The sequence below is a fragment of the Pan paniscus genome, chromosome 3 (genome assembly GCF_029289425.2).
Source record: "Pan paniscus chromosome 3, NHGRI_mPanPan1-v2.0_pri, whole genome shotgun sequence".
In the NCBI taxonomy this organism is placed as follows: Eukaryota; Metazoa; Chordata; class Mammalia; order Primates; family Hominidae; genus Pan; species Pan paniscus.
The window spans coordinates 108618512-108642984 of record NC_073252.2 but is presented as its reverse complement, the minus strand read 5'-3'; the positions used below and the strand labels follow the sequence as shown (position 1 = coordinate 108642984).

The following is a 24473-nucleotide window of genomic DNA, read 5'->3' as shown; positions in this document are numbered from 1 at the left end:
GAGGAAATACGAAGTTTGGAAAGGCATCTCTTTAACTGATTTTGCTCTTTTCCTTGCTATTTCCCATTTTAAAAGTTCTATTGCCTAGGAAATATAATTCCCTTTTAAGAAACATTCAAAATACTTGAAATTTCATTATCTGGTCAGGATAGGTAATAGTTATCACCCACATAAGCTCAGTATGATATAGAACTCTAATTTGAACCCAGGTCCAGTAATTTTTACCTAGCTTTCATCAAACATTAATTGAGAACTAAATATGTGCCTGGCATTATGCTAGGTACTAGCACAACAGGCAGAATTGTATTAACTTGTTTTAACCAAACTAAAAATAATGCAATTTAGTCTTCCAGATCTCAGAATCCTATAGGTCAGTTGAAACAATAATTGTTCTTAAAATTAACTAGTACATTGCTTCCCTGGAAGGATAATACCATGATCCTTTACCTCTAATAATATGCCATTTTAGATATTGTATAGATGTCAGAGACAGTGGCCCAAAGAAAAATGAAGGAACCAGTAGATAGTATGAAACAAAGAGAACAGCAGACCATTATCAGATCATCGCACCTGTTGACTAGATAGTCCCAGTTGAGTTGTATCCAATTCCAGGCCATGTTCTTCCCATAGCTGTTATATGAGATATATCGAATGACTGTAAACACATCCTGAGTTTTAATAAGGTTCGTGTCCTTGAGCAAATCCAAATACCTAAGAGAAGCCAAACAGAAAAACAATTCAAAGTGAACTTTTAATGTTCACCCTTAGCTAAATTCCAATACAAAATAGTTTTCATGCCAGCAATTCAATTCTTGAGGTATCAACTGACAAAGTTAATTAAATATGACAAATGATGAAAGACAACTTAAAATTTTCTGATATGTTTAACTGTTTTAAAAGACCAACTTATGATTTTAAAGACTAGTGGAATGTAAACTATAAAACATTTAAAATTAAATTATTTTAGAAGCACCAAAAACAATTTTAAAACACAGAATTTTAACCAATAATATTTTAAAACAGCATTTATTGAATAGAGTACTTCACACACTTACTTATTATCCCACTGGATTTTTAAAAGAAGCCAGTAAATTAAGAGAATGTATCTATGCTCTTATATTCTATAGGAAAGCAGTTGTTTGCTCTTCCCTAGATTGTAAGAAATAATCCTATAATGTAACCTATATGGCTATATTAGTTGGCAATAATTAAGAATACAAATAAGTACAAGATAAATTAAATGACTAAATGGATAGGTTTAATTGTATGCCATGGCTATACCTAGAGTAGCGTTTCTAGCCCAAGATCTTACAAGTGTATATTGTATTGAAAAAGTGTTTCCAAATAAGGTCAGCACACATTTTGTTCACTGTGACAAGGGAACCTCAAAAATAGATGTCTACTACTGATAGATTAGATGTATTTTCATGTTACTCAAGTCTTGCTGCCCCATGGCATCCTACCCATTGGCTTAATTCATTTATATCTTTAGGAAGATATTGAGATAATAACTACAACAAAGGGATCACTGTTCAACTTGAGTTGTGAGCCTTTGAGAGTCAGCCTTTGTCAAACAGAAAAGGTATTTCTAAATTATGTATGCTTTTATTAATATATCAAGACCCTTAGCATACTTGATGTAGAAATTTACCCTAAATGAGACTGGAGAAAACTCAAGCTTAAATAAATTCCATGCCACATGTGAAACTGGAAAACACAACCCCTTAAGAACAGGTCTATAGTTCAGCATGTACTTTTGTGCTATGCCAAAATGGCATGGGAGAGTGATAGTACATCGTAGGCAAGGTGAGGTGAATATATTACTGAGTTTAAGGTAATGATCCTGGTTCCTTCGACTTGTGGGTCCTGTTTATGGGAAGCTATCAGTTTCTTCAGCCTAGCAATAAGAGGCAGGGACACTGGAAGACCTGATGGGAAAACAAAAATACCATACATACAGCACAGGTACTTCATGAACAGAAGCAAGTGACTGGGACCACTGCTTTCATCTCTGGATGACAGATAGTGCACCAGAAGGTAAAATATGATCAATGAAAACTCAGCAGACTCTGGCCCAGACCAAAATAGGTAAACACCTTAAGGCCAAAGCAGCAAAAATCAGAGGTCTCTTTCTCCATCACCACAAGGGTGGCATGTCTCCCTGTGCAGAAGGACCATGAGGAAGGGAAGGAACTCTAGAAGACTGAACATTTACTCCAAGAGACTATTTCAATGAGAATTCTAGTTTAACAACTCATTTAAAAACTAGACTGGCAGACAAAGATAGTCAACATCAGTTGTTCTCCCTCTCACTGGCTCATCACTCAGCAGTGTGAGAACTCTTGGGAATAATCAGATAGAAAATCAAGGTCCTACATTTTCTTTGCACTTGCAGTTGTGTGGGTAAATCTACTTATATGAAAATACAACATATCAATCACATGTTTCAAATAAGAAAGGGATTCCAAGGAAGCTCGTACTGCAGCCTGGACTTGCTGCAGAATCTTCTTTTACTCCAGTCATTATTTGAAACTGGAAGACTCTGTACATGGTTAAAGTAACACACTCAAATGTGAGATATGTTGCTTCCAAAATTTAAAAAAAGTTTACTAAGTCCACTAAAATAATCTTTTTCTGTGGCATGTCAGTCAAGGTGCAACAAATTTCTTTTCCTTTGGAGGGAATGTTGTGATATGCTTTAAACTATTGAACTTCCAGAAATTGCACTAAAGTGGTGGGATCCTGAATTTATTTCATCCCCTAGTTCACAAGGTTCTTACTAAGGCATCTAAAGTTCTTGCTAATTTTCTTACCAGATACAATCAGCACAATGCCATCAAAGTAATGAATTAGTGATGTTTTGTGAAATGTGAAAATGATCAAGTTCTTTTTTTTTTTTTTTAAATAGATACGAGGTCTCGCTATGTTGCCCAGGTTGGTCTTGAACTCCTGGGCTCAAGAAAACCTCCTGCCTCGGCCTCCCAAAGTGCTGGGATTATAGGCATGAGCCACTGTGCCCAGCCAAGATGATCAAGTTCTTGATGAACTGTCATGGCAGAGAGCAGGAGAATTACTATATAGCCCTGAGGAAAGAGGCTGAAGGTATATTATTGGCTCTACCTGGTAAAAGCAAACTGCTTCTGGTCGTCCTTTTAAATTGGTACTGCATTGTAATTTACTGTTTACATTCTGCCTCTCCCATGAAGCTGTAAGTATCTCAAGGATAGATGTCATTTTTATTCATGTTTTATTCATTTTTATTTCCACAATCTATATATCTATACATAGAAAGGACACCATAAGTGTTGGTTAAATAAATGAAGTAAATAACTCAGACACTATAACTAAGCAAAAAATGAATTAAGGAAGAAGCTTGTTGATTTCAAGTATAAATGCAGAGTGGGAAATGAGTCATAGATGAGCTTTGTGCCTTCTGAGTAAAGTGTAAATACATTTGTGGCAGACACTCCTCTTTCTCTACTCACAGAGCCCAGTTTTGCTCTGATACCATTAGATATCCTTGATCTTAGGTAAAACAGACGTCTACCCCAGTCCCAGATAATTCTAATTGGCTCAAATCAGCCAAAGGAATTCAAGTTCACCCTAGTGAGCAAAGGATCAAGTAGCAGACCCAGAGTGTGACTCACAATGATGAAGGGTGACCCAGTTCTGGATTATGAGGAGAATTGGAGACAATTGTCCTGTTGGCATAAGAGACAGAGCCTTGTCAGGAAACTCTTTTGCTCCTGTCCTACCTCCATTACACATGTTTGTGTAAAAACAAAATGTTTCAAGCTCTGGAAGTCATGAGACATCCAACATGTCGATCATTGAAAATCAGAAAGAGAAGAGCCTGGGTCCTTGGTGAAAATGTTGAGCCGCTGCACACAACTGGAAGCTACCTACCTCCAGAATGTGTTCATATGAGATTACATTTCCTTATTGTTTAGGCCAGTCTTACATGGATATTTTGTTTCTTGCAGGGAAAATAACTTTTAATGGATTTTTTTGGAAACAAAACATCATACTTTAATCAGACTCTTAAAGAGACTGTGACACATAAACTATTAAATACTATTTATATATGTGAAATAAAAGCCCAACTTACCTTGACAAAAGAGTAACGTTCTTCACTGATGCTAATCCATACAGCAGTTTTTCTTTTTCTTGAGCTAATGAAGTTTTCTGGTATTGCTCAAGAGTGTAGTTCCATGAAATCTCATTGCCAGAGTTCTGCATCCCATACCGATACACCAGAAGCCTGAGATTTACGGGAAGGCTAGAAGAAGAAACAGTGTTTCAGAGATTTCAACTACTCTTTTCTCAAATGTGTCTTCTAAGCATAACAATGTGAGTAATCACCTTACAGTCCCATTTAGCCACTGCTCAAATAACGAGGAAGCATTGTTCAAGGCTTCTCTGTCTCCCATCTTGCACGCAAACCCTAACACGGAGGAACGGAGTAACCTTAAAAAACAAACAAATACAAATCCAGGGCCTTAAGCACTTTTCAACAAGTCTTAAAACAAAAAACAAATGTTAAATGAATTTTAGTTGTTAAAAAGTGAGAATAACTTTGTGACATGGTCTCCAGCATCATTCCATCCCAGAGAATCTGCAATAGGCTTCACTTGACCTTGGAAGTATTCCTGAAATAAAAGTATTATGTACAATAAGTAATAATTTACTACATATCAGTAGTATCCCAATTATTATACTCAGCAGCCCCTGTTATAATCTGTTTTCCTACTAATTCAGAGAACTTTGCGCTTGTCCTTAGAAAAACAATGTATTTAATTTTTATCACATTGCAATTTTTTTCAATCCTGAAAATATAAACCATCCCGGACCTTCCTGTAATGTTTTATAAAACTTTGGGTAAGGCCCTTTTAACCCCTATTTCTTAGTTAACATATGTAATAAATAGGAAAACACTCAACCTACTTTCTGCACTAAGATTGTTTAAGCATATATGAAATAATAAAAATAACTGATATTGCTTTAGGTTTTACAAAGCACTTTCATATTATTTGATCCTCACAATCCCATTACCGTAGGCAGGCAAGTGCTGGCATTCCTAATGTACAAAGGAAATTAAGACTCACAAATGTTAAATCATTTGTTCAAGATCTTTCATTTTGTAAATAGAAGAGCTAGAGATTTGAATCCAGAATTTGTTTAAAATTACAAGTGTCCTACTTACGTGCTACAGAAATCACAAAGCAAAGAAACGGTATTTAGAATGACTACATATGATAAAATCTCAATGTGGAAATACCAGCAGTAAGAATAAGAAGATATAATATTATATTTTAGAAGAATAATTCACTTTAACATAAATAAAGTCCATTTTAAAAAAGATCTAATTAGTATTTACTGTTTAAAATGTTGTATATTTTAAGTAAAATATTAATTGTTGTATTTCTTCTAACACTAAAATGCACCTAAGTGGTATGTATGCAGAACAACAAATTCTGATGTACTTCAAATTGAAAAAGAATAGACGGCATAGCTTTGCTTTGATTAGTCAAGTCATTGCACTTTCTTTTGATTCCACCTGGCAAGCAAACATGGTTTAGGTCCCCAAGAGATCCTTCTCTCAGAAAGCATCCTATTCTACTAATGGCTAAACATTTACTTTCATAAGATACCATAGCATTAACGTCACCTCAATCATAGGATATAGCTCTTTATCATCTTCAAACATGCTAATGATGTAGGTTACAGCTGAAATTGCTCTCTGCCATGGTAAAAAATTCTCTTCCCTTTTGAGATACTTGGTCAAGTTCAAAGCCACCTTATAATCTAGAAGTTGAGCTCTGAGAAAGACAAAAAAAAAAAAACCTCACAGTTAATTAAAAACCACAGACTTCAGTTTCCATTTAACTGAAAGTTTTGGCGATCAAAGCATTCCATGTTAATGAGGATTCTTCCATTCAACAATCAAGGAATTGCATTTATTGGTTGAAGCCCAATCAAAAAGTTTTGTCCGAAATTATACAGTAGGGCTTTCATACATTCAATAGTAAGGAAGAAGAAAGGCATTAAGATGTACATTTGAAAAAGCACAACAGCAAAATTTCAAATAAAACAAAAGCCATTTAGCTGTACAGTTAATATTGACAAATAGAAACTTTTAAATTTTAGGTTCCCAAGTGGATTATAACACATAAAGACACTATTATAAATGTATTTTGTTGAAATTATTTACATTTGCTTATGAAGAAGAAACATAAATAACAGTACTCATTAATCCTGAATGCTTAAAACATTCAAATTGAACTTTTATTGTCCTTTATAACATCTTCTTTCTTATACATTTCCCAGTAATATTCATTAAAAAAGTAAATTTTTCTCTTCTAGAAAATTTGAAGACACTATTGATATTTTAAAGGTTAAAGAATCCACTTTCTTCCCCTTTTGAAAGAATTTTAGAACCTTTTGAAATCAGCTCAGCTTTCCCCACTTCCCTGTCCTGTTTTTTGTATTCCCTGTCTCATGAAATTACTCTCTCAAGAAACCACTAGTACAAGAACCTCTATTTCTGACTCTACTTCTAGGGAACTCAACTCAAGACTGCTAGCATTCTTACTCAACTTTGGGTCTCAAACTCCATTTAAGTCCATAGACAAACAGCAATTCTGAAGGCCAGACTTGATTGAGAATTTTCTTTGTTCAAAAATATTCTGTTTATATAGTGAGAGCCCAGCCTGGGGGACTTAAATTATAGAAGTCTACTATATTCTATAGTGTAGAGAGGTTGGAAGCTATAGCTTAAAATTTCCACCAAATAAAATGAAGAAGAGGACAAAGGTCATATGAGAGCATTCTTGCTCTTCTATATTGAGCTAAGGCACCTAGGAAGGTTGGGGGACTCTTACAGCAGGTTTGTTTTTTGTTTTCCTGAGTGTAATTTGGAAAGACTGCACAGTGCTGCTTAGAGAAGCCTGAGTTAAGTAGTTAAGTATAGTGTCTTGTCAAACATGGCTCCCTAAAGGGACAATAAAAATTGTTGAGAGGTACCTGGGGGAGTAAAACTGACCCCATGTGCTTGGGTTCTTCGGCTAGTTTTTCAGGTGGTGTGAAGGGCATAAAAAGTTCCCAGCTGTCTAGTCACTCAACTGAACTTGCCAATTAAATTCAGGTTTCTGGCTTAAAACAGTCATTTTGCAATTAACTAAATCACCTTTGGATTCTTTTCCCATTCCCCATCTTCTCACTTCCTTTAAGGGAAGTCCATGAGAGGATGGGAAAAGTTGCTTATAGAGTTCTGTGTTGTTCTCTGGTCATCTCTGCAAACACTTACAAAAATGTTTGTATCTAAGGTCCATGATTTTGGCTTGACTGATGTTCACCTGCTGGTTCTTATTTGCTAACGTGGCCATTACCTTGCATATCCTTGGAGCCAGTGGTCCTTGAAACCTGGCTGAAATTCTGCTTAGATCATTAGCTTAGGTGGTCCTTTCAGCTGTTCTCTTTGCCATTCGTCCCTTACCTAGTGACTCCTGCCCCCACCCACAGCCTTGTCAGCCAGCATACTCTGCTTTCCCTTATGTTATTACCCACCCTCTCCTGGCTGTAGCAAGAAGTGGGCTGAAGAGGACAATATAAAGTAATTGCAAACAGAAAACAAAAAACAACAAAAACTATTGTAACAAGCAGGGGGTGGGGTGGGGGGAAGAATTATTTCTGTGTCTGTTTTGGCAAGGCCCCAAGACTAAGTCCTATGCTCCAATGCTCCAAAGAAAGACGCAGGACCCCAAAGCAGGACTAACATGGTCAAGAACAAGACTGTGTGGCTCTTTGCTGATAGCCCACCACCAGCCTATAAAAGAGGTTGGAGAAACTAAGGAGAGACATTTTAGTGGAGGCCTTTCAAAGAGTGCTGTCAGTATACTGAGTACACTGTAAATGCTCTCCCCTCCAAGGGCTAGGGGACCAGATGTTTTTCTGTCTAATTAAGACTCAGGAGAGAGGTTTCAGTGGGACCACTTGAAGAGGTTTACCTGTGTCTCCTGGAACTTGGAGGCACCGTGGCTTGGTGTCTGACACCCTGAGAAATCTAAAAGATGAGAGGCTATTTGGCTGCTGCTCTGGCCTCAGAGTGAAGAGATGGGACTGCATGGGGTGGCCTGTTCTTCCAAATATTGTCAGGACAAAGCACACATGACAACTTCCTATGGACCAGAAGTGGGTCAGAAGTGTCCACCTGCCCACCTCAAGGAAACTGCAGGAGAAAGATCCTTCTCAATGGAATGGATATGGGTAACAAAAATCCCATAAAAACACAACACAAGGAAAAGAATCAGCATTAAACATCAACAAAGTTCAGAGAGGACCAAAAGTAGGCAGCACATCAGGATTTTTCTCCCTCTCACCTACTCTCCCACCCTGTTCTCTTTGCCTTAACTTTGGAGAAACCAGAGGCAGCACGGTGACTCGGGAGACATAGAAGTTCCAAGCAGAGAAACGAAGAGGAAATCAATCACCCCATTCCCATTGCAGGTGACTGGCCTGAACCTGGCCTAAGCTGGGGGCAGGGAGAAGCTTTAAATGAAGTAGAAAGCTTTGATGATTTTACTTGACTGAGCAAATTATGGAATTGAGAGGGTTTGGATGAACTAGTGGTGATGGGTAAATTTCTTACCTTGAAAAGAGTCATATGCCCGCCAGGGCAGTAAGAGTACTACCTCTTCACATCAAGTTGGAAGAGACAGGGGAATAAAAAATTCATTTATTTTCAGATGTATCATTTAGTTCTGATTATTAAATATAATGGTTACTACATTCCTTTGAATACCTCAGTAGACTTGTTTAAATTCTAATCTTGCCACAGTTGCTCACCTATTTAACTACGCATTTCTTCTCTCTTCCACCCCCTCCACCAAAGTTTCATAATGGTCTTAGCTTAAGTGGTCTTTGAAGCTGCCCTCTTGGCTCTAACCAATGCTCGTTGAATCTGTTTCTCTCCGAGTCCCATTTTCCTCATGTGCTGCAGAACCTCATTGAGCCAGGTGATAGCACAGGTATTTTCTAGCTCTCTCATGTGATCCTACATATGTTTTGAATTTCAAATTTGTTTCATTTTCTTCCTCTCCATAGCTCTTCACAATTTTATGGGGCTGTGGCCAAGGAGCTGAGCAAATGTGAGCAAGTCTTTCAGTAGTGTAAGTTATTTGCTTTATACTCAGTTCCTCAGAGAGAGCTGTTCAAGAGGCTTTCACTTCATCCTGGAATAGAAAGGACCTCCTACATTGTGGTGCAAATTAAACTGTAGAGATAGTACAGTTCTTTGTAATTTCTAACAGTGAAGAAGCTGAGCTTTGGAACAGGACAATTTAAAAATAAAAACTAAATGATTCTGTTTAAAAATACTTATTGATCATCTCATTTCATCATTTAATTTCCCAGATTCTATTCTACACAGTGCCTGGCACATAGTAAGTTGCCAATGTTTATTTATTAAATGAGTGAGTGGTATACTGTAATATAGTGAAAATAATCTATTACATATCCAGGAGGTTAAACTTGGAGATTCACTAGAACATCATATTTTCTATTAGCTACAAAATGAGTGTAGATTACAAATTCAGAAGAGCTCTTCTAAACGCATCTTCACTACTAATTAATGGTGGATGCATTTTGGTCATGTAATACAATGTATTGAGTTTCTACATGCCAGATAATCTTTTAAGTGTTTTATGTCCATTATCTCATTTATTCCTCACAGAAGTCTTATAAGGTCATCTCTACTTTGGTGATATGAAAATTGAGCCAGAGAGAAGTTAAGAGACTTACTTAAGACTATATGGAACCAGGATTTTAATGGGGTTCAAGAGCCTGTTTTCGAACCCCATAATTCCTTCCTTGAAATATGTCAAGGTTTTCTGACTTTTAATATACTATCTAGGAACTCTGTGTAAAATAGTTTCCCCATGCCTTTAGTACTACTATACTATTCTGCCACCTCTCTATTTAGTCAGTATTTATTATCAACTATTATTGGCCACGTACAGTCAGGAGCTGGGTTTGGGTGCCTACCCTCATGAACCTTCAGTTTGATGGGTGAAATGCACAATTAATAAACAATAACAATAAAATATTATGAGGAAATATAGGGTCCCATAAGAAGGATACCCAATCCAGAGAAAGAGGCCATGGGAGGCTACTGAGGGAAGTGGCTCCTCATTCTTAGCACATTGCTCATATCTAGAATGAGGCCACTACAAAGCCAGAGAAATAAAATTGGCTGTGTCCTCAGCTTCTGCAAAGTGCTAGGAACTTAATAAATGCTTGTTAAATTACTGGTGTTAGACTATGTGAATTAAAAAAAAAATAGAGGTACCATGGATACTACTTAGTTCTCCCAATCTACACTTTTTCTAAAGAGCAGGTTACCTTCAGACTATGAGAAAAAGAGTCAAATTTTCCAAATGGTCCCCTAATTCTGATCAGTTCTAAAGCACCATAGCTCATTCTTCTTACCCCAGTGACCTGAACAAGATTTGACAATTCTAGCCATAAAATCTTACACTGGGCTTGGGCTCACAGAACTGAATTAATAAAATACATTGTTTGTCTTTATATTAAATCAAATTATGAAGGTACATTTTTGATCATTTGCAAATGTCACTTCTAATTAGCTCAAGGATCCTGATATAGACAAACCATACTCAAAGACAATAAGTTAGGTAAGTTTTTGTGTATACCTTAAGGGCTAATGTCAGTATTTTGACTATTAGGCTCATGTGAACTTTTGAAAAGAGAGTTAAGGAAAACAATAATGTTTTAAATAGTGGCTTTGGATATTTTAAGCTAAAATTTATTAATACTGCAATGTTTAATTCATTTTTAAAAGATTTATGACAAAACCCACAGTATTTTAAGTAATTTAGTCTCATTCTAAAACGCACCTTGCCAAGGCAAAAGCATCATCAATAAGACTTGCACGATCTGCTGAAGAAAACGTCTGGGAAGAGGGAGAAAGAGAGATAAAAAACACAATTCTTAAGGCAAAGCATGTTGAAAAAAATTAATATCATTAAGATGCTGTTCTTAGAACAAAAATAAAAGTTTCCAACCATTGCTATCTCTTACCTTGTGGTTCAAGGAGAGCGCTGTAGCTATCGAGTCCCAAGTTGCTACTTCATAATTTACACGATAAAACCCAATATGATCTGGGTTTATTTTGAGAAAAGCATTTCCACTAGGATTAGAGGAGTTCAAAGTGATTCCTGTAGTAGTAAATAAACACTAATGAGCAACATGTTTGCATGCACTGTGAACACAGAGAAATTAGACCCAGAGGGCAAAAATAAAATAAAAGAAAAGAAATATTAGCTCAAGGAGGCAGGTTTGATTTGGATCCAAAACCCAAAGCCTAATTTTTACTTAGTTGTCTAACGTTAGAATACCACTATAATGAGTGAGCTAAAAAAGAAATAAGTAATATAAATAATTATACTGTAATTTATGATGGATAGTTTTTACTGGCAGAAGCTTGTCAAATGGGCGAAATAATTTCGTGCTGGTCAATCCATCAATAAAAGAAAACAATGCCTCGAGACAGAGAAGTCCATGCCTTCAGGGGTAGTCCATAGATCCCTAATCATAATGGATTGATTACACAAAGAATATTCACCAGGGCAGCCTGGGGAGGGGATACAAATGTAAATACTCAAAATAATACTTTGTTTATTAAAATCAACATTGAAGTTGATGGAAATGGCTATTGCTAAGCAGGATAATACATTGATAATCAGCAACACTTTTAAAATGTTACTGTATCAAGAAGACCTGCAATAGAATTGAGATCTGAATGAAACGTTCTTGATTTTGTAATCGACTTCACACTTGTTCTTCCAATTTATTTATCTTTGTAAAGCCATCTACTTCCTATTTCAGTTGGTTACAACAATACTTTTCCATCAATGGATTTATCAAATTAGCATTCTTTCTAAAACAACATCCATATATATGTCAGGCTCTATTGTATAGATTTTAGAAGCCCAATGCTGAAGGAGCAGACTTATGTTTTAGGTAAAAGATATGTACTTAAAATAATAGCTATGCTTTGATATAACCATGTTCATTAGCGTTACTCCTATATTTTTCAGTTCATACATCATACACTCTTTTGTTTACATGAACAATATACAATTTAAATAATGGTATAGGAACATAGTATAGTTGAGAAGTTTCAAATATTTTAAGGTACCAACAATGTAGGTTGTGATATTGAAAAATAGGAGATGATGCTGGAAATAAAAGTCTGGCCTCCAGTATGAAGAGCCACATGCCATGTTAAGAATCCATCTTATGAGAGGGGAAAAGAGTTTTAAGCAGAAAAATAGCATGCTCAAGTCTATTTTCTGGAAAGATTTCACTAGTGGTATGGGAGATATTTTGGAGGCGATTCTAGCGACAAGAAGACTAATTTAGAGTCCACTGTAGTCATGTAGGGCAATAGAGGATGAGGGCTTACACTAATGTGGAGATGATGGAACTAGAAAGAAGTTGATGCATTCAAGAGACTTATCACAGGTAAAATCAATAAAATCCTTTTTCTGACTTGATGTGGACAGTCAGAGGAGGGGAAAATGGATTGCACAACTGGATGAATAATGGTGCTGCCAGTAGAGAATAGGGGAAGGTGAGTCAGTTTGGGAGGAAATATGATTTAAATTTTGGAAGTGTTTGCAAGGTCTGGAAGATATCCAGGACACAGTAGTTTTTCATAATATATGAGTAACCTCTCCAACAAGACAATAAGTTTCTTTAGGAACTTTCGGAGTAGGTAATTGATAAATTATAAACCCTTACCTCACTCATGTAGAATTTCTCTTTCTTTGTCATCCTCCCATGGACAAGTTGTTGAAAGGAAGCTAATCTTTTGGCATCTGTACACTTTGAATGTTTGTATCAGAAGGAGAGTTGCTTGCTAAGCATAAAGCCATATGTTACAGGAGAAAGAGCATGAACTTTTGAGTCTCACAGACCTAGGATAAAATCCTTGTTCTGTGACTTACTAGCTGTGTGACCTTGGTCAGATCACTTGACCCCTCTGTGTCCCAGTTCACCCCAAGGAAGACAGGGACAAAAATCCCTCACAGGGCTGTTGTGAAGATTAAATAAGATAACATAGGTAAAGTGTTGGTCACATAGTTATGTGCTACGTCTCCAACAGATGGTAGCTATCCCCATTATAATGAAAGGGGATATGCTGCCAGTTCTATAAATAGTGAAGCAAATATAAATAACGTTGAGAAGTTCCTGGCAATCCATCTAAATACTGCCATATTTTAGTGTGCTTTATATGTACCTAGTTAAGCCTGTCTAGAGTTACTGTGATTTTTCTCACTTTATAGATGAGGAAGCTGAGATCCAGGAAGTCAGTAGTTAAGGACTTTCCAAGTTCATGCTACTTTTGGAACAGCTGTCAACAGCAAAATACTGTTCAGTTGTTTAGTTACATAATGAGTAGAACTAAAATACTCTAGTAAGATTAAAATACAGGACTAATATACTGTATGTTTCCTTCTGTTACTCCATTTACTATTTTTTTTTCTGATTATAACAATAGTATGTATTCTTTATGGAGCACTTGGAAAATGCAAAAAAGTATAAAGAAGAATATAAAAATTACCCACCACAGTTAACATGTTTTTACCTGTTGTGTGTGTGTGTATCTTCTATCTGCACACATGCACAAACACACAACAAATATAATGGGACCCTACTGTTTTTATGATTAGCAATCCTTTTTCATTTGAAATTATATTTTAAACACCTTGCAATTTCATTTTATATATTTGGAAATCTAAGTTTAATGGACATATAATGCTGTATCAACTTAAAAATTGTTTTGTTCTGTTTCTTATTAGTTCTAGCTATGCCAAAAAGTATTGAATGAGTTATTTCTGAGTAGGAGCTCTTTCTAGAAAATTCTTACTTTTTTCTTTTATTATTTGCCTAGATGATAGAGAAAAGTGATAATCACCTTTTCAAAATTTTATCCAGAGCCTCTTTAATTTCAACCCTGATAGATTTCAGTAACAGAGCACAGGTAACAGTTCTTTAATGTTACTATCTATTATAAATAATTATAAAAAATTTTAGACAAGTAGACAGCTTATGATAGCCTGAGATTCCTAGAGAAAAAAACATTTTTCTTAGGTGATATGAATGCTGTGTTGCACTAATCCTTTAAGTGAATTATTTTTCAATGTAAAATTACAGAGTTTACCTCTTATTAAATTTTGTGTATCATTTGATAGTAAAACAGCTGAGGCCAGGCACGGTGACTCACACTTGTAATCCCAGCACTTTGGGAGGCCAAGATAGGAGGACTGCTTGAGACCAGTTTGAGACCAGCCTGGTCAACATAGCAAGACCCCCATCTCAATTTATTTAAGAAAGCAAAAAACAACTGAAAGACACGAGTAGTGCTTTTTAACTAATGACATGCAAAATATATTTGAAGAGCTAAAAGTTTCAAGTAGAATGCATTATTAGACTTTGGGGTCATAGAAAAAAATTTTAATTTCTGAAACTAAAGCTAACATGATCCATAATAAAATGGATTGGTTATCCATTTATGGTAATGCTTTCAACAAATTACCCATTCAAGAAAGTATTAGTCATTGTTTTAGTAATAATTACAGGGTCCATTCTGAATCTCAGCAAGTGGCCTAGAGAATCTGCCTGTAAAGAAAGGTGTACAAGCATACCTTACTTTATTGCGCTAGAGAGAAGTCACTTTATTGCACTTTGCAGATACTGCATTTTTTACAAATTGAAGGTTTGTAGCAAAGCCAGTCTATCAGCACCATTTTTCGAACAACATGTGCTCACTTCATGTCTCTAGGTTACATTTTGATCATTCTTGCAATATTTCAAACTTTTTCATTATTATTATATCTGTTAGGGTGATCTGTGATCAGAGATTTTTGATTTTACTATTGCAGTTGTTTTGGGGAGCCACGAACCACACCCATATAAAGTGAGAACTTAATTGGTAAGTGTTGTGTGTATTATGACTGCTCCACCAGCTGGCCATTCCCCTGTCTCTCTTTTTATCTTTCTCTTTCTCTCTCTCTCTCTCTTTCTCTCTCCTTCCCCTTGGGCCTCCCTATTCTTTTAGACACAGCCATATCGATATTAGGCCAATCAATCATTCTTCAATGGCCCTAAGTGTTCAGATGAAAGTAAGAGTTAAACATCTCTCACTTTAAATTAAAATATAGAAATGATTAAGCTTAGTAAGGTAAGTATGTCAAAAGCTGAGACAGGCTGAAAGCCAGGCCTCTTGTACCACACAGTTAGCCAAGTTCTAAACATAAAGAAAAAGTCCTTGAAGGAAATTAAAAGTGCTACTCCAGTGAACACATGAATGATAAGAAAGAGAAACATCTGTATTGCTGATATGGAGAAAGTTCTAGCTCTCCAGATAGATGGCCAAACTAACCACAACATTCCCTTAATCCAAAGCCTAATCCAGAGAAGGACCCTAACTCTCTTCAATTCTGTGAAGCCTGAGAGAGGTGAGGAAGCTACAGAAGAAAAGCTGGAAGCTAGCAAAGGTTGGTTCTTGAGGTTTAAGGAAAGAAGCCATCTCCAAACATAAAAGTTCAAGGTGAAGCAGCAAGTGTTGATATAGAAGTTAAAGCAAGTTAATAAGAAGATCTAACTAAGATCATTTTTGAAGGCAGCTACACTAAAAAACATTTTCAGTGTAGTTGAAACAGCTTTATATTAGAAGAAGATGCCATCAAGGACTTTCACAGCTAGAGAGAAGTCAATGCCTGGCTTTAAATCTTCAAAGGACAGGTTGACTCTCTCATTAGGGGTGGATGCAGCTGGTAACTTTAAATTAAAGCCAATACTCATTTACCATTCCAAAAATCCTAAGGCCCTTAAGAATTATGCTAAATCTACTCTGCATGTGCTCTATAAATGCAACAACAAAGCCTGGGTGACAGCACGTCTGTTAATAGAATGGTTTACTGAATATTTTATGCCCATTGTTGAGACCTGCTGCTCACCAAAAAAGATTCCTTTCAAAATAGTACTGCTTATTGACAGTGTGCCTGGTCATCCATGAGCTCTTATGGAAATGTACAAGCAGATTAATGTTTTCACAGCTGCTAACACAGTATCTATTCTGAAGCCAATGGATCAAGGAGTGACTTTGACTTTCAAGTCTTGTTATTTAAGAAATACATTTTGTAAGGCGATAGCTGTCATAGATAGTGATTGCTTTGGTGGATCTGGACAAGGTACATTAGAAACCTTCTGGAAAGCATTCACCATTCTAGAAGCCATTAAGAACATTCATGATTCATAAGAGGAGGTCAAAATATCAACATTAACAGGAGTTTGGAAGAAATTGATTGCAACCGTCATGAATGACTTTGAGGTGTTCAAGACCTATATGGAGGATGTAACTGCAGAGTGGTGAAAACAGCAAGAGAGCTAGAATTAGAAGTGAACCCTGAAGATGTATCTGAATTGTTGCTATCTCATGATAAAACTTGAATAGGTGAGGAGTTGCTTCTTACGGGTGAGCAAAGAAAGCGGTTTCTTGAGATGGAATCTACTCCTGGTGAAGATGCTGTGAGCATCTTGAAATGACAACAAAGGATTAAAAATATTCCATAAACTTAATTGAGAAAGCAGCACCAGGGTTTTGGAGAAGTTCTACTGTGGGTAAAATTCTATTAAACAGCATCACATGCTTCAAAGAAACCTTTTGTGAAAGGAAGGGTCAATTAATGCACCAAACTTCAGTGTTGTCTTATTTTAAGAAATTGCCACAGCCACCCAAGTCTTTAGCAACCACCACCCTAATTAGCTAGCAGCCATCAACACTGAGGCAAGACCCTTTATCAGTAAAAAAGATTACAACTCGCTGAAGACTTAGATGATTGTTAGCATTTTTAGCAATAAATTATTTTAGTTAACATATATACTTTTTTACACATAAGGCAATTGCACACTTAGTAGACTGCAGTATAGTGTAAACATCACTTGTATATGCACTGGGAAACCAAAAAACTCATGGACTCACTTAATTGTGATATTTGCTTTATTGCGTGGCTTGGCACCAAAACTGCAGTATCTCTCAGGTATGCCTGTGGCTTTAATATGTAACATGCAATGAATAGGAAACTGGAAAAATGCAACCCAATTATCATGAGGAAAGATTACAATTAGCAATAATTTTGGTAGTTGAAAAAAAATAACTGCAAAGGAGAGTTGGGTAGTGAAGATCTGTCAATGTGTCTCCAGTGTGCCCATGGAAGTAGGTGCCAAATTGAGCTGGAACATGTGTTTCAGGCTATTTGACAGGTCTGGTCCTACAGAAAACAGTGTATGTGACAGAGACCAATTAGTTGTTTACCACACAGTTCCCTTTTCTTCCTGGGTACAGAACTGGACTATGTTAGCCTTCCTTGCAGGACATGATTTGAGAACTGGCTATAAAATGTGGGCAGAAGTAACAGATGCACTTCTAGGCCTGATTCCTTCATTATCTTCCCCTGTCTTTGAGCTAGATGCAAAAGAACCAGTGAGGGATTCCAAGATGCAGGGGATGGTAAAGCCATAAGAAGGAAGAAGACAGGATTTCCAAGTCATTATTTGGTGGAGAGCCACCTAGGAAAGATGACAGTCAGGAATATCTCCTTTAGACTGTTGCATGAACAAGAAACTTTTATTGCACCAAGCCACTATTGATTGTTTCTAAAGTGCAATAATTAGACTCACCTGGCTAATGCAATATATCACACTATCACAATTTAAAGACATCTGTAAAATAATTAATCTACCTTAACTCTTCCTTAATTCTTTTTTTTTTTTTTTTTTTTTTTTTTTTTTGAGACAGAGTTTCACTCTTGTTGCCCAGGTTGGAGTGCAATGGTGCAATCTCGGCTCACTACAACCTCTGCCTCCCGGGTTCAAGCAATTCTCCTGCTTCAGCCTCCCGAGTAGCTGGCATTACAGGCAGCTATGTATAAAAAAGTATATATGTTAACTAAAATAATTTATTGCTAAAAATTCTAACAATCATCTGAGCCTTCAGCCAGTTGTAATCTTTTTTACTGATAGAGGGTCTTGCCTCAGTGTTGATGGCTATGCCTGGCTAACTTTGTATTTTTTCAGTAGAGACGGTGTTTCTCTATGTTGGTCAGGCTGGTCGCGAACTCCCGACCTCAGGCGATCCGCCTGCCTTGACCTCCCAAAGTGTTGGGATTACAGGCGTGAGCCACCGCGCCCAGCCCTTTAATTCTTACTAAGTAACTTGCTTCCTGGAAAGAGATACCTAATTAGGTGACATGAGTATTCAGATTCACTAACTAGTATATTTTAACTGTGTAAATTAACAAGTTAGCATTCTTAGTTAATCTCTTGTATGTTTGGTTTAGATAAGTAGATCTTCCAAGACTTGGTTGACTAGGGCTGAAGTGACAAATTGAGTTTCTAAACCAGCAAAACTGAACCCATAATCATCCAATCAAAGCTTGCACATTCCATGAGGCTTAGCTTGAAAAAATGAAGAAAGTGCTTCCCTCTTTGTCATCAAATACAAAAATACATGCCCATCATTATTTTGGTATTAAATATTTACGTATAATTATCACAGATGTTTAGTAAATCTATTTCTATAGAAACTGACTGGACAGTCTGGATAGTCCAAACCATCCAGAGGACACCCTCAAATCTGGAAGTAAGAGTTGCGAAAACAGCTATTGTAGAGTCCACACCACCTCCTAGAACTTAGACCCAGCCCAGATCCTATGCACTTAGAAATGTCTCTTTTAAAATATTATGTTTTAGCAAGATTGGTTACCTGATACCATATAACAACCTTCAATCCTTCTAAATGTTAGAAAGCAGTAAATTAAATGCAAAAAGGTGGTATGCTACTAAATGTAGATGCATTAACAATAGCCAAAATAGCAGCTGATACTAAAAGATGGAGACATAACTAAAATATATGCAGTTAACCTCTAAAAGTACAGCATTCTGGGGCAAACAACCCTTCATTAAACTAGGACTTTCTGAACTCAGAATGTACGTAGCACCTTGTTGATAATAGGGTGGACAGGAGACAAGAAATATGTGTAGTTTGTGTCATCAAGAAGCTTATAATTTAGTTGAGAAAAAAAAAAAGAGAGGCCAGGCGCGGTGGCTCATGCCTATAATCCCAGCACTTTGGGAGGCTGAGGCAGGTAGATCACCTGAGGTCTGGAGTTCAAGACCAGCCTGGCCAACATTGTGAAACCCCATCCTTACTAAAAATACAAAAAAATATCCAGCCGAGGTGGGGGGGCACCTGTAATACCAGCTACATGGGAGGCTGAGGCAGGAGAATCACTTGAACCCAGGGGGCGGACGTTGCAACGAGCTGAGATCGCTCCACTGCACTCCAGCCTGGGCAACAAGAGCAAAACTCTGTCCCACAAAAAAAAAAAAAAAAAAGAAAGAACGAAAAGAGAGAACATATGAAGCTTAATAACAATGATTTTGTTTGAAATATAAAGTAATAATACTAGGAATAAGGGCTGATGAAAGTGACAGGATAAAATATACTATATTTTATGACAGGAGATGATGACAGGAGAGATTATTCAGGGTAACTGGAGTAGCCAGAAAATGTTTTATAATAGAGGTTCTCTTCTTTCGTTAGAAATTATGAGTTTAGTTGTTGTTTTAACGCCTAAAATAGCACATACAATAGAAATGTAAATAAAAGACCTTGGGGAGAGTCCCACTATTGCCTGAAGAATTTCTAACTAATGAATCATAAAAGAAACCAAGAGGAGGGAGGTAGGACTGGTAACATGAGCTGGTTGCCCGTTTAGTACACTCAGGACATGTTCGTCATCCGTGCTCTAAGCTGAGAGCTGAAGATGTCCTCAAACAGGAAACAGGAACTTATTGTACAGCCTAAAAATGGAGCAGACACTTTGAAGTAGAAAAAGACCTCTAGTTTGCTTCTGGCTCAGTGACCAGACATGATTCTGAAGTTTCAGACAAAGGCAGATTTGTCATCAAAGCTCTGTGACTATCAGCCTCTTCATTTATTTGTTTATTCATTCATTTATTCAATAAACAATTATTAGATGCCTGCTGTAGATCCAGAACAGCAATAACAAATAAGCTCCATTTCCTCTAAGAATATTCTGTGGGGAGGGGAGACATAGATAGGTCAATAGTTAGAACAAAAAAATGTGTGAAATGTATTGACAAAGGGATACGAAGGAGTGTGAGAACTCCCTGCTCTTTCACTTTCACAGTCATGCTTCTGTCCAGAGCACACGTCTCCTCTACATTCAATTTTTATCACCCATTTATACTCTATCTTTAGCCTCTGAACTCTCAGCCTAGATATTTTTTAGGAATGCTTCCTGAACCCCCAAACCTGGGCTGATGCTTCTATGAGTGCTTTTGGTGATCTGCATTGCCACAGAGGCACTTAGGACACAGCATTATGTCTGCCTGCAAACCCATCCCTAGACAACCATCTACACAAGGGCTAGGATTGCTTTTTTTTTTTTTTTTTTTTTGCTCCAGCACTACCCCCATTCTTATTTCTGTGTTTTGCACATAAGCAATACGTGCTTGAAAGAATTAATCTAGTAATTAAGGATTAAATTTATTATTCCAAATATTCTAAGGAGTACATAACACATATTAGAACAATGTCTATTGCGAACTCTTGAAATGCATTTTACAAAGCACTTGAGTAAGCTTTAGTTATCTGGAAAATTCACTTGTATGGAAACTTCATTCCATGAAAGTGCTGGGTGAATTGTACTAGGGTAGATGAATTATTCATGCTTTCAAACTTGTAAACAGTAAATCAAACAGCTGCCGAGATATTCTTCCAATCCTCAATTAACTATGGTGACCAATGGGGAAAATATTTAGTAATAGTTAAACCAAATCCACTGAAAACCTTCCAGTGGAATTCTAACGTTCTTATTATGCCTTTTACCAGTGCTGTTACACATTGTTGAAAATGTCTTTTTTTTTTCCTGTCTTCTCCCTTTTCCTCTGGCAAGTGTACTTATGAATAAGAAAATGGTCAGAAGACCACAAAAGATAGAGCCCCGCACTGAAACACAGCATAAAATACTAAAACAAAGTGGCATTGATCTGGGAATTCTGCAAAAATTTAGAATTTTTTTTGATCACGATATTACAATAATTATTAATATAAATAAGCAAGAGAGAGTTTTGTTGTAATAGCAATCCCTGTGCAGAAGGGCTTCAGAAGGATTTCACCTCTATAATGACAAAGCTGGTAGTTTGTAGTAATAGTAAAAAAATCACAAAAACAGTTAACAATAAACTTTTTTTTTTAAAGGCCCAAAGGTGGAAAAAACATGCTGGATCCACAGAAAAACTTATACACAAATGTTTATAGCAGCATTATTCATAACAGACAAAAGGTAGAAATGATCCAAATATCTATCAACTGATAAATGGATAAACAAATGGTGGTATAGCCATATAATGGGATATGATTTGGCAATAAAAAGGAATGAAGTAGAGTTACATGCTATATCATGGATGAGCCTTGAAATCATTATGCTAATTGAAAAGTCACAAAATACTGCATATACACTTTTATTTATGTGAAATGACGAGAAGAGACAAATCTATAGAGGTAGGGAATACATTAGTGGTTGCTTAGGGCTGGGCATATGGGAGGCTGCAGGCATGACAGCTAAAGGGTATGGGGTTTCTAAAACTGACTGTGGTGATGATTACACATCTGTGAATACACTAAAAAACATAGGATTGTACACTTTAAATAGGTGAATTTTATGGTATGTGAATTATATCTCAGTAAAGCTGTTCTTAAAAGGCAATCTACTGGAAACAGAGTAAAAATTTATTGGCCAGGAGAAATCATACCTCATTAATATTTTAAAATATTTTACATGAGCAACTAGGCATATGTAAATAAAGAATGAGTGATCTACTTTTATCTTCAAGAAGACACAAGTGAAAGTCCCTACCAAATACTATTCTAAATCAAGTCCTCATGAAATGGGGCAAAGATGAGTCTGGTTTGTCTTAGAAAAGAAATAGTTTTGAAACACCAAAACAAATACAATGGAAAAAATATAAAAAGAAGGATTCTTCCAAGATCGCAGCTAAAGCTTGCCTTATCTATTATTTTTTTCATCAATCTGGAATTTCGTGAGAAGGTTTACTTGTTTTTATACAACTCTAACATTTTTCAAGTAAGGAAAAAATAAATCAATGGAGATAGAACACAAATATGTTTCCAAAAAATGGTCTAGTTTAATGGGAGCATTAAAAAAATCCTCAGGCTTGTCATATAACAGTTAAAGAAATTCAGTGGCTTATCTGATAAAAGAAAAAACAAAAAGGAAGGAAGGAAGGAAGGAAGGAAGGAAGGAAGGAAACTTACACATTGATCTTCCAATTGTTGGGCATGCGACCCTTCTCCTTTGGATATGGGTATTTATGATAAATCAGTCAGTCAAGATAAATCATTGAAAAGAATATCTCAAGGTAGAACAGTTCTGATTGTAGATGAAGATTTGGAATCATCAGTAAATTATTTAAGAGATCACTTAGCTGAAGTTTACATAAGTTCCAGCTTTACTGTTGCATCTTTATACTTATATTAGTTTAATGTGGTACATCAATTCAAAGAAGAAATAAATCAATTAATAATATTTACCTTCTTTTTCTGACCTATTAAATAACACACTGCTTGTTATATTATCTTCAGTCCATTTAACTGGGATATTCCATGTATAACTAAAATTTTTTTAAAAAGAAAAATTTAACTTTTATTACTAAAAGATAAAATTTCAAGAGTAAAAATCACTAAAAAGCAATAGACAAGTATATTTTTCTTTTAAATGATTATCTAGTCCATACTACACAATTAATGTAGTTAATACAACATTTTAGTGATGAAGATAAGCTGTGTAACTGTTTTCAATTTCTATAAATCTATAAAATTTAGAAATTGCACCAAAATTAGCTAAGCATGAAAAAGATTATTTCAATAACATGCTTTGGCATTTTAGAATAAAGATATTGCATAAATTACACAAATATAATACATCTTATTATAATATTGAACATTCACACACATACTTGTACACAGTCTAATATGCTACCATTTCCATCAAGGAACACAAAACATTTTTAGAAATTAGAAGACAAATAGTAAACTCTGTGAAGGAAATAACACATTTTAGAAATTATGCTGAAAGTCTACCACCACAATCATCCCCTAAAGCCTCTCATACCCTCCCCTAAATATCCCCTATTTAGAACTAGAACTGAAGTGCTCAAGGGAAGAATCATCAGGTAAGCATGTTTCAGGAGTTTTCAGTGCTTCTCTTTAGCTACTTAGTATTTTCCTACAGAGTGGGTAGGTGGGAGTTAACTTTGTATTTTGATATATATACTTAACAGTTTTGTCTTGAAATCTCATTTTTTTTGGTTTGTTCTTATATCATCTCATATCAGAAAATGCAGATCTGGAGAGAAGGTGAATCTACATACCATTGGCTGGTTTAGGTTTCAACTCAAAGTTGGTTTATCTGTCAACATTCAATTCCCTAACAGAGAATTAGGGTTAACATTTCACCTTTTCAAGATATAACAAAATTTATGTCATTCAAGGAGAATATATTTTTGCTATATACCTGAAAGAAGTAATCCCTTGTTTTATAACTATTGAAGTGTTTTACAGGATTGAGTTTTTTTTTTAATCAGCTCCTTTGGAGCATTTTACTGCAGTGGAATGTTTTTGGCTATACGTTTCATAAAACCAACATATAAATTGCTTCTTGGGCCTTATAGTGGACACTGTCAGTGCTTCCTCCATATCTCCTTAGACCCCTTTCTCTCTTTTTTTTTCTTTTTAGATGGAGTTTCATTCTTGTTGCCCAGGCTGGAGTGCAATGGCACGGACTCGGCTCACTGCAACCTCCGCCTACCAGGTTCAAGTGATTCTCCTGCCTCAGCCTCCCAAGTAGCTGGGATTACAGGCACCTGCCACCACGCCCAGCCAATTTTTTTGTATTTTTAGTAGAGACGGGCGTTTCACTATGTTGGCCAGGTTGGTCTCGAACTCCTGACCTCAGGTGATCCACCTGCCTCGGCCTCCCAAAGTGCTGGGATTACAGGCATAAGCCACTGTGCCCGGCCCCCTTTGTCATTTTTGTACACCTTGGATACCAGTGTGCTTTCCCTGCCTACAATCAATACCTGGGTCTCTCTGACAGAGGACTGCCTTCCAGCTACCTGAGCAAGGAAAGCCAGAAGTTCCTGGGAATTTACATCCTTCTGGATGTGGCCCTTAACAGTGACTGACAGGTGTGAGAATGCTTCCTGCCCCATCCATCAGGAGCACTCTGAAGTATGATCTGCACTGGCTCCAGGACTTTCCTGCAGGACTGAGTCAAAGT

At 36.4% G+C, this 24473-nt stretch overlaps 1 protein-coding gene across 1 annotated transcript in view; it reads right to left on the bottom strand.

Moving 5' to 3' along the window:
* ENPEP (glutamyl aminopeptidase) overlaps positions 1-24473 on the bottom strand; it is an 85995-nt gene that overhangs the window by 7632 nt on the left and 53890 nt on the right. Inside the window, exons 11-18 of the mRNA XM_003830026.6 lie at positions 22727-22806; positions 11098-11234; positions 10914-10969; positions 5669-5819; positions 4576-4649; positions 4363-4467; positions 4109-4279; positions 571-711 (exon numbers count right to left, since the gene is read on the bottom strand). Coding sequence (XP_003830074.2) covers positions 571-711; positions 4109-4279; positions 4363-4467; positions 4576-4649; positions 5669-5819; positions 10914-10969; positions 11098-11234; positions 22727-22806 — 915 coding nt within the window. The remainder of the gene's footprint in view (positions 1-570; positions 712-4108; positions 4280-4362; positions 4468-4575; positions 4650-5668; positions 5820-10913; positions 10970-11097; positions 11235-22726; positions 22807-24473) is intronic.